At 50.9% G+C, this 10,474-nt stretch overlaps 1 protein-coding gene across 1 annotated transcript in view; it reads right to left on the bottom strand.

Annotated features, from left to right (window-relative positions):
• TMEM72 (transmembrane protein 72) overlaps positions 1–6,214 on the bottom strand; it is a 7,319-nt gene extending 1,105 nt beyond the window's left edge. Inside the window, exons 1-5 of the mRNA XM_008643898.2 lie at positions 5,599–6,214; positions 1,534–1,600; positions 1,051–1,122; positions 224–363; positions 7–38 (exon numbers count right to left, since the gene is read on the bottom strand). Coding sequence (XP_008642120.1) covers positions 7–38; positions 224–363; positions 1,051–1,122; positions 1,534–1,600; positions 5,599–5,668 — 381 coding nt within the window. The 5' untranslated portion in view covers positions 5,669–6,214. The remainder of the gene's footprint in view (positions 1–6; positions 39–223; positions 364–1,050; positions 1,123–1,533; positions 1,601–5,598) is intronic.
• Positions 6,215–10,474: the final 4,260 nt, after the last annotated feature.

Here is a 10,474-nt window from a genome sequence, read left to right as displayed (position 1 = left end):
CAGGAAGTAGGCCAGGGCAGTGAGCCCCAGCCTGGACCCTGGGGACAAGAATGTGTTGGCTGAGGGCTGGAGCAGGTGGGAAGAGCTTGCCAAGCAGTGCTTGGTCTGGCTAGCTCAGCACCATCTGCCACCAGCCCAGCTCCCTGCACATCCCCACCCTCACTGGCCCTTGGCAGACCATGCTCCTTTTCCATCTGTGCTACTCCCCACCCAAGCTTCTCACCAGGGATGGTGACATGCCAGACGAGGACGGGATGCAGGAAGCAAGCCACTGAGAGCAGCGTGTACCCCAGGAATTTCTGGAAGCTCCCTGGGCGTCTAGCTCGCTTCCAGCAGGCCTGTGCCAGGGATTCAGGCTTGTGACTGGGGAGACAAAGAGAGGTCCTTGTGGGATGAGGCAGCAAGCATATGTCAAGAAGTTTTGGACCTAAGCGTGACCCATCTAGATGTGCAAATCCTCACTCTGGTTTGCCAGGAGATTGGGGTGTTTTTCAGGGAAGGAAAGCAAAGCGAGCATCTCCTGTTGGGAGAAGAGCATCTGCCAGAGGCCAGCACCTCTGCATCTCACTAATCAAGTGCCTATTTTTTGGAGTAAGTTATTGCCTCTCAGCTGTGAGAACTTTTGAGTTTATGCTAGGAGACTGCAGCAGTGCTCAGCCTCTGAAAAGGACATAAGGATTGTCTATGTTTTAACTTTAACTTCTGTGCTGTCTCTGGAGGGAGCTGACGCTCACCCTGGGGATCTGACCGTTCCCTCAACCCTGGTACCTTGTGCCTACACAGTGTATTAAGCACACGCCAAAGACCAGGGTTTGTTGTGCTGATGCTCAGGAAGTTAGGGCACAAGCCTGGATTAAAACACAGGTTTAAATGTGTGCGCACGTGGACACATTTACCTCCCCCCTGTCTGAGTGCACTTGCCTTGGCATTAGTGGCAGGACATTTGGTCTGGCACTTGCAGCTCCCCCAGATCTGGTGTTGCCTGTAAGGGGCAAGGTGCCTTAGGGAGGTCCCATCATGGCTGGAGAGCAGTGGGCAGGGTCTACTCACGTGAAGCATATCTCCAGGAACAAACTGATAAAGAAGAAGCCTTCACAGACAGTAACTGCAACCCCTGAAAAACTGAAAGGTGGAGCTGTCAGGGGAGCAGGGCTGTGCTTGAGTATGTTCTCCAGGTGGGCAGAAAGGGCACAGCGGGCCAGAATTTACTATCCAGTTCCCAGCACAGTCTGTGTGCTGGGGTCTGAACACCCTCTGCTCATCTGGTTTGTGGAGGAAAACTCACAGCCCTTCTGTCCCTGGGGAGTCAACTTGCAGCCAGTGTCACCTCTGGCCTGCCTGAGTCTTCAGTAGCATCTCTTTTTCTAACAGAAATATCTTATTTTTCTGAAACCTCAGTATGGAGATCTGAAATCCCCAAAGGCTTGGACACTGTTCCCTGCTGCTGTTGAAGTCTACTCTGGTGCTACATATGGTGGAGGGGTTCACCTTGTCACCCCTGCCAGCTCTGATTTCAAGGGCAAAAATACTCACAGCAGATAGAAAGCCAGGCTTTTGAACTGTCCTCGCTGCAGAGTTTCTACGCCCACACCGATCAGCACTAGAAAGAGAAGGTAGGAAAGATGCTGACTGCAGGGTTCATTCCCAGTTCCCTCAGGTTAGTTCCCAGCTCCCAGGATAGATGCCCCCATTCCCCCAGGGGCTAGAGAGGCTGCTTCTCCCATGCAGGGCAGCATGTTAGGACTGCTAGCACATGTGATTCATGCTGACATGGCAGCCCAGACGAGTCAGAGCTGAGTGCTGTCCTTGACATACAGCCCTGAAACCTGTCCCAGCTGCACCCCTATCGTGGCAGCCTTGACACTGTGTGGGCTGGGGAAAGGTGCTCTGGGAATACCAGCTGGCCTTGGGCAGCTGGGGGAGGTGACCAGCAGTGTCCTGTGACCCTTCCACCCTCTGTTGTGCTGCCACATCTCAGCTGCCACAGGGCCCACTGCCCCATCTTTCTCTGCCCAGGTCCCCCCCAGTGCCTGCCAGCCCCACTCCCTTGCCCTCCCTGCTTGCCTAGGCCTGCTGCACCCAACACGTGGCTGCAGAGCAGGGGAACTGTGCCAGCTGCCTTCACAAAGGGCTGTAGCCATAGCATCAGGCTAGCCAAACAGAAAAACATATAATGGGAGCAGGCAGATTAAAAACAGAATGAACGTTCTCTCAGTGCCTCAGCCAGTACAGAACACCAGGGAGTCAGTTTAAGGGGGATTAAGAGTATTAGCAAGGCTAAAATCTTTGATGGATTGGCCAATAGCTTCAGGGGATGGAAACTTTCCTTCAACATCCTTCAGTTCCCTTCAAGACTATTTCTAAAATGGAGTGGAAATTTAATGCCTCACACAATCTGTGACGAGTTGGCCAGTACTTGCCAACTCACAGGGCACAAGTGTTAGCAGAGTAGAGCTGAATGGAGCCCAGGTTTCATGGCCAGAGCATCGCCCTGGGCAATCTTCTGTCTGCACCTGATGTCTCCACCCCCCCCTCACTGACCAGTCCCCACCCATCCACTGGTGCTCAGGCAGTTCACCACTGGTCCTGCTCAATGCACACTGGCCAAGGTTTGAGGCGCAGGTTGGATCCACTTCTCTGAGCTGTGGTTTGCCCCATCTGCAGAAGGGTACCAGGCGCCCAAGCAAGGACACAGATCAGTGTCCATCAAGACTGCCATGTAGGCCAATGCCAAGGGGCAGCTTTCCCATCTGGGCTGAAAGAAATCCCTCTGTGTTTTCCCTGTGTCACTTGCAGCTGCTGGCCCCTGTCAGCCAAGGGAACACATGGGGCCCATGTGCCACCCTCCTACACTGCCTTTCCAGCCCTGAGCATAGCACAGGGAAATCAGTCTCATCAGAGGGCTGTGAAGCTGCAAGAGCTGTGTAATCTACATGCAGAGTATTGTCTTTTACTATCTTGTGACTGAGGACCATTCTTTATAATCTTCCCTACAAATGTGGAGTTCATTCATTCTCATTCATTCATTCATTCATTCATTCATTCATTCATTCATTCATTCATTCATTCATTCATTCATTCATTCATTCATTCATTCATTCATTCCCTGTGGATGAATGCAGAATTCTACAGCTTAGGCTGTTAGCTCGAGCCTCTGCTCTGGATGGGGAGATTTCCTCCTTTTGCACAGCTTCTGCTTTATCCACAAAGCTGTTTGGATGAAGAATCTGCAAGAAGAAAAGAGCTGTTTCGAGGTGTTTGTTTGGACTAGTCACTGCCTTGGTTTGGATCTTGTCCAAACCATGTGGCTAAAGGCACATGATTAGGAATTAAATGGTTGAAAGCATGAGAATTAAGAAATAAGTAGGAACGCTTTCCTAGATGCAGAAATCACAAGGCCTAGAATCTCTGAACTAGAGATGTTGCAAACACTGCAGCAAATCACAGAGCTGTTTGACGACTCTTCATTGACTTGCCGTAGGACAAGTTAGCCATTTCCTGATACAAAGGAAGCCCTGTAGCCCCACCATTGCAGAGAGCCATTACACTCCAAGATTCTGGGGGAAGGGAAGGTTTGTATTATGTGGGTAACCTGTATTTACTAGCAGCATAAGGAGCTGGCCAGGCCTTCTCAGAATCAATTAGTGAGGCTGATGCACTCTCCCTTTCATAGATTTTTTTCAAACAAAACCCATGGGAACTTCTTCTGCATGGTTTCCATTTCATGTATAAACCTCACACACCTCATCATCACTAAACACTGCATCAAGCTGATTTCTTACTCCATTGAGACACACAGAGAAATAAAACACAGGCACATCCCATTCTTCACTGGCCTTTCGGGAAAGTCAGGTGGTACTGGGAATGCACCAGAGCTATGGAAAAGCACAGCTCTCTATGCTCCATGATCCTCAGCAGACAGATAACTGCACTGCTCATTTAAAGAAAAATTAAGGAAAGAGGTGCAGATGCTGCAAAATGACGAAAAGAAAACATGCAGGAGAGAAAGATGATACTCCACTAACACACTTCCACATTGTAAACTACTTTCAATTTTGTTGTTCTAGCTTTAGTTTTCTCATGGCAACAAGCTCACGTTTTCTCCCAGGAAGGTGTCTCTGAGTTTCCCTGGAGTTTTAACTGAGAATATGACCAGCATGAGGCTCATGCGGACCCAAGGGGATGGGGATGAAGAAATGAAGAGATCTGCATTTTCTGATTAAAGATGTGTCCCATCTCCCACTGTTGCAGTATCATCATGACATGCCCTTATCTACTGGGAGTTTGTATAAACTCAGAGACTCAGATCTCTGCCTGTTATCAGTATCAGTCCTTTAAAACACATTCCAGAGCCTCCATCACCCCAGCTGGGCTTTGTGTGTCCTTGGAAACCTGTGCGTGCTTCAGCCGACCTGTGTGCTTTCCACTTTGTCCCTGATTTGAGCAAAGTGCCTCTTCATGACTGTCTGCAGCTGATAAAGGAAATACAAAGGCAGAAGGGCCTGCTGTGACTTACTCTACAGTGTCTGACTCTGAAATCCCTGGGGGTCTGAAACAGGAACCACAGGCACCACCTCAAGCCACCTCTCACCAGGAACCTCTGGTTCACCCCTCCAGACTTTGGGCAAATCAGCCCCTTTGATCTCTGCTTTACTTACAGGGGAACTGAGGCAGAGAGTGCTGCCTGTCCTGTCCTGTAAGAGCTAGTCAGCAGCAGTGCCAGAGTCAACCCCTGAGCCCTCTGCTTTAGCTGATTGCCCAAGTCCCATCTGGAGATGCTCCATGTCAGATGGTGTTCCATCCTCCTGAGTGAGACACTCTGTCTGACACCTGGCTCAAAACACCTGCATTTCACCTGAAACCAAGCACCTGGGTGTGTCACCAAACCCAGAACACCCTGGTCCAAAGCAGCCCCTGGCAGCAGGTGAGAGGATGCAACTCACCAGGTGGGTGAATTTATGGTGTTTGTACTGCAGCTATAACCTGAACTGCTCTGAGCTGCTCCCCAACAGGTTGCTAGAGAGGCAGAGCAGTGCTTTTGTAGTAACTATGCCAGGATGGCTGGGACAGAACCTCTCCATCCTGCCTGGCACAGGACATCTCACTGTGCGCAGTACAAGGAGCTCCTCCTTCATCTTTACATGCCACAGAGTAGCCCTGCAGTTTTGCACAGCCATGAGTATTTTGCTTTTCAGTCTCATTCACATCTTGCCTATGCCTATGTCTGTGTTAGAAGAATACAGTTTAGTTTTTTTGTTGGTGGGTTTCTTTTTTTTTTTTGTGGGTTTTTTTTTTTTTTTGTGGGTTTTTTTTTTTTTTTGTGGGTTTTTTTTTTTTTTTGTGCTTTAGCTTGACCTCTGAATGTTGGCTCTTCCTTTCTGATGTCTCGCTGTGCCTCCCACAGCATTTGGAAAGAGCCTGGCCAGGCACACAGCACTCTCCCACCCTGGGTCCCAAAGCAAAAGAGCACTTGTTTCCTTGTCCCCCTCATAGGATGAGGCAGTGGCTGCAGCTGGCCAAAGGCAGGGAGGCAGCCTGGGGGTCCCAACACCCACTCAGTGCCTTTTAGTGCCAAAGAAAAAGAGAATTTGCTCTTACCTGCTGCGGTGGAGATGCCCAGCAATCGGCAGGTATACTCCAGGGCACTCCAAAATGCCTTGTGCTGCATGGTGAGGAGATGAGGGCTGTGGTACAGCCAGCCAGAAACCCCTCTTCAGAGCCCCCACCTCAAGCGTAGCCCAGCAGCTCCCAGGAACAGGCAGAGCCTCTCGCTCCCTGGACTGAGTGACCTTCCTGAAGCAAAGGGCAGTTTGTGCAGGACTGGCCACCTCCACAGGGCCTCCCAGGGGAGGGTGGTCGGAGAATGAGCTGCCACCCCAGGGAACCGGTCAGTGCTGCTTCCTGCTGCTCCCGTGGGGGCTGTGGAGACCTGGCCTTTTCCTGCTCGCCGCTTGCTCCTTGTCGGCCCGGGGTGATTAATGATTGGTAAGGCAGGGGTGCGGCTTTGGGAGCATTTGTACCCCAAGTGCATGGGTGCACGGCCTTCCCTGTTCCTGAGGTGGAGGCTCTGGAAGCCCAAGCTGATTAAATGAATGTGAAGTCATTAGTGCTGTGCAGCTCCCGGCAGGTTAACCATTTGTGAGGATGACGATGTTTGCTCTTGGCAAGAGAGCAGCACATTTCTTGCAAGTCACGAGGGGCACTCCAGACCCACTGCCTCCTGCAGCTGAGCCCCTGGCCATGGCTGCTGCTTGCCATCCAGGTTCCAACAAGTATGACTTGGGAAGCATCTGTGCTGATGTGCAATCACAGGAACAAGGAGATCAAATGTATTTACAGGGGTCCTACAGACTTGGGACAGGCACAGCAAGGCAGATCTGATTTTTGTGTTTTGGGAACCCCAGTGACATGTGTTTTTGTTTTGTAGCTACCAGAGCCATTTGAATAGCACCAGGGCTGCACAAGTGTCCTAACGTATGGAATAGGTTGCACAGATACTCCGACCTCTTTGCCTTGGATTTGGTAGACAATCTGGGGATCGTTGGCTTGTCCCTGCAGGACACATTGCCTCAGGAGAGGGGCAGCCCTACGTATGTCTGAAGGACAAGAGATGAAAACACTGCCTGTTCTGGCACCCCAGCCCCACACTCCTTTGTGCTTGAGCAGGGTACATCTTGCTGGAGGTCACCATCGATCCCCACCTGCTGCCACTCAGGGAAGAGGTGGTGGGGGCAGCAGCATGGCAGTCCTGGCAAGAGGGTCATGTGAGCACAGCACAGTCCCAGTGGGCAGCAGGGATGTGTGGTGCCTGCAGGGCTGTGGGTTCACAGGTCAGTGAGCTCACCTTGTGCTGCAGCTTGCATCTGGACAGTCACTGCAGCTCCTGCCCCTCGCTGCGCTGGCTGGGAAGCTGCTGTGGGCAAGGGACTGGGTGAATCACCCTCAACTCACACACAGACAGCCCTGCAGGGAGGGAGCAACCAGCTGAACCTGTCCCCTGTGATCCCTTCTCACCTGCCTGACACAACAAAGCTGAGGCTGGCCAGTATGTGTTGTACTGACTTGTCCTGGGGGTAGAGATGACTTGTTCCAAGGGCACAGTGACAGCTTCTCTTCCATGGATTCTTGGTCTGTATTTCAAACTAGGATTTTCCCAGGGCAGCCAAATGCCTGAGCTTATGAAATGGGTCCATGATTCCTGTAAAAAACTGCTGACACTGGTTTTTTGAACATTCACAAGGTTGTGAGTGGCAGGGATTTTGCAGCAGGCAATCCTGACAAGGTTTGGGTGCAGAGCACATTTTGCATGTGAAAAATGGAAAAACCCACTGGGGAAGGGTTTCCAGAGCATCCTGAGGAGCAGTGCTGAATGGCGCACCCCCAAATCGTGTCTTTGCCTTGCAGCACTGGCACTCCCTTTGGGTGTTGCTCTTGTCCTCCTGCACCACCTCAGGTGTTTGATGGAACTACCCATTTTCCACAACTGGTGACTCACTGGTGTGCCTTCCTTTTCGAGAAAGTGAAAAACAGAGGCAGCCAACAGAGAAGGTCACACAAAGGCTGAGGAAAAGCCCAGCTGGGATACCTGCTGCCCTGCATGCTATGGCTGGGCATTGCCTGGGTGATCCCCATGCCCTCTAATTGTGCTTTGCTGCAGGCTCTAGGAGCACTCTCTGCATCCAGAAATCACCAAAATGCCTTAAGAGCCCTGGGGTTTACAGAATACAGATTCATAGAATTTTCTGAGTTGGAAGGGATCCACAAGGGTCACTGAGTCCAACTCTTAAGTAAATGGCCCATATGTGGACTGAGCCCACAACCTTGGTGTTATTAGCACCATACTCTAACCAGTAGAGCTAATCTCAGGGATTCCCAGGTTGTACAGGTTGCGCAGGCTCTTTCAGGTTGTGTAAGCAGTCCAGATGCTTTTTTCCTTGCCTTCTTTTTTTTTTTTAACATTGATGTGTTGAATTGAAGGCGCCTCTTTACAAATGTGAAAAGTAGAAAACTACTTTAAAAGCAAATAGAGGAAAGGAAGATATAAGAGTCTTTCAGAATCACTTAGAGCCATGAGCTTAGGCTTGAAGAGAAGCAGAAAACACCAGAGTGCAGCCCTGAGCTATGAGCACCCATCCTTCAGCAGCACCCAGCACTGCTCAAGGCAGCAAGCTGCTGCCTCCTCCTGAGGTGGGGGTCTGCTTAGCCAACAGGGGCAGGGCAACACACTGGGCTCTTACTCTGGCACTCCTATTAAACTTCACTGAGCTCTCACCCAGAAAGTAAATGACTTTGTCTAAGTGCCCTTGACAGCAATGTTTCCTTTCTGGGGAGTAAAATGCCCCAGGGTTTTAAATAAATGTAAATGTATGGGCAGCAGTGGTGCTGGTCATGGAGGAACAAAATGTATTTGGAAAATGCAGATTAATACATTAACTATTTAAACCTTCCATCTCCTTCCCATGTTCCTTTGGCTACTGCCCAACCTCCATCCTCTGAGTGGGCCTGTATTAGCCTTCCTGAAGGTCCTTGTCCCCCACGTAGGGAGACCCTTAATCTGGGGCAGCATAAGGTCTTCACTCACTCTTCCTGGGTGCACTAAGTGTTTCACTCCAGTGCCCAGCAGGAGTGAGCTGGTATCCTCAGACTTTATTTGTATCAACATCCATTTAGCAGCTTCTTCCTTCCATTTAGGATTTTTTTTTGCTGGTGCTCCTACAAGCAACCTCACATGAACTTGATTTTTCTTGGTAGAAGGATCCCTTCTCCTTCTGCTTCTGTTCAAGTGGGGAGATGATACCCTCAATGAGGGTATGTTTTGGTGATGTTTTAAGAATGAGTTTATGCAGTCAGAAGAGGACTGACAAATTCTGAGCTTAGAGGGGTTTAATAGCCTGTAACCAACACTGCAAAACCTATGCACCAGCACAGGCTGTTCCAGGACACATAAAAGCAGTGGTCTCCACTGCACATTAAACCACTTCTCTTGCACAGAGGCTTGCAATTTGCACTTTGGCTGCCAGCCAAGGTTCACATTTACAGTCTGCTTCCCATGATGTATGGGTTGATTTGAGAGGATTTTATCTCAGGGTTATGGTTCATGGCGGTGTTAGTCTTTGTCTTCATCCCTCCCTCTTCACACTTTTCTCAAGCCAGTTTTGCTGTGGAATGACCACCATGGCCACTCTTCTGTGACCAAGGCCACAGGGCAGTATCTGTGCAGAGTGTCTGCCCCTGTAAGGATGTGGGGGAGCAGCACACTCACCTCCTGCTTGTCTCTACAAAATGGTGATGCTGCAAGAGAGCTGCAGATAGTGGAGATCCCATCTCGGGGCATAGGGTACCACAAGCCACACTCTGGAAGAAACCTATGGGAACATGCTTAACTTAGCTTGCCCAAAGTATAAAAACAGTTCCCAAACTGCCTGGTACAACATTCTGGAAATCTGTTTCTGATATTTCTCCTCCTCTTCTCTCCTCAACCCTCAGCTATAACCACCATGTCAGGTAGCCTTGCTCAGCAGCCTTGGTCGCCTCTCTGAGCAGCAGCAGCTGAGGTGCTCCCACCAGAGTGTCCAGCTGAGACAGACTGACACTGTCTTCCCACCAGAGGACAGGGAGCCAGCAAGCACCTGCCCAGAGCCTTCACAGTGGTGCCATGTGCCACCTCCCTGTGCCCTCCTTCCACCAGGTCACCTGTCCTGGAGAGGAAATGGACTGTCACAACAGCAGGCTGATGGCAGATGGGGCCAGTCGATTGGAAGCACCAACAAACTGCAGCTGCGGTTTCACTGGGTACCAATATCTCCTTGCAGTCAGCAAGAGTTTCACTTTGCCTTGTAACCCCAGAGGTCCACATCTTTTCAAACCAGTCCGAATGAACTGACAGCATCCTGAGGCTAGCTTGGCAGACCCCCTCTCCCCTCCTGAGCCAGGGAAAAACATGGCAGAGGGCTGCCTGAAGTCACATAACCAGAAGAACTAAAGAGCAAATCCTAAGTGTGTCCCCTCTTCCTTTGCTATAACAGGAAATGATGCCCTCTGGAGCCTCCAAACCCGGGGCAGCACTGCAAGCCGTGCTGGGGATGCCCGGCAGGGGACAGCAGGACCCCACCGCTGCACAGACAGCCCGGCTGCTCCCCGTGCGAGGCCGGCTGCAGCCAGCCCCCTGCGCGGTGCGGGTGAAAGGGCACCATTAAGTTTTACTCTTTGAGCAAGAAAAGCATGATAGACACCACATGGATCTGAAGGGGACCGGGGGGAGCCCAGAGCTGCAGCGAACACAGATCAGTAACTGCCGTGTTTTGCTTTATGCTCTGCGATCAAAGGGATCAACACGCTGCCGAACACTCGTGTGCTCCTCCGGGAATTTCCCACCCCACCAGAAGTGCCAAGGCTCAGCAGTACACTGCCCCGATTATCTCACATCAGAGCAGCTAGCCCCGGAGAGCTTTGGTGCGCAGCTCCAGTGCTGCAG

The sequence above is a fragment of the Corvus brachyrhynchos genome, unplaced genomic scaffold (assembly GCF_000691975.1).
Source record: "Corvus brachyrhynchos isolate BGI_N302 unplaced genomic scaffold, ASM69197v1 scaffold61, whole genome shotgun sequence".
Classification (NCBI taxonomy): Eukaryota; Metazoa; Chordata; class Aves; order Passeriformes; family Corvidae; genus Corvus; species Corvus brachyrhynchos.
This window is presented reverse-complemented; position numbering and strand designations above follow the sequence as displayed.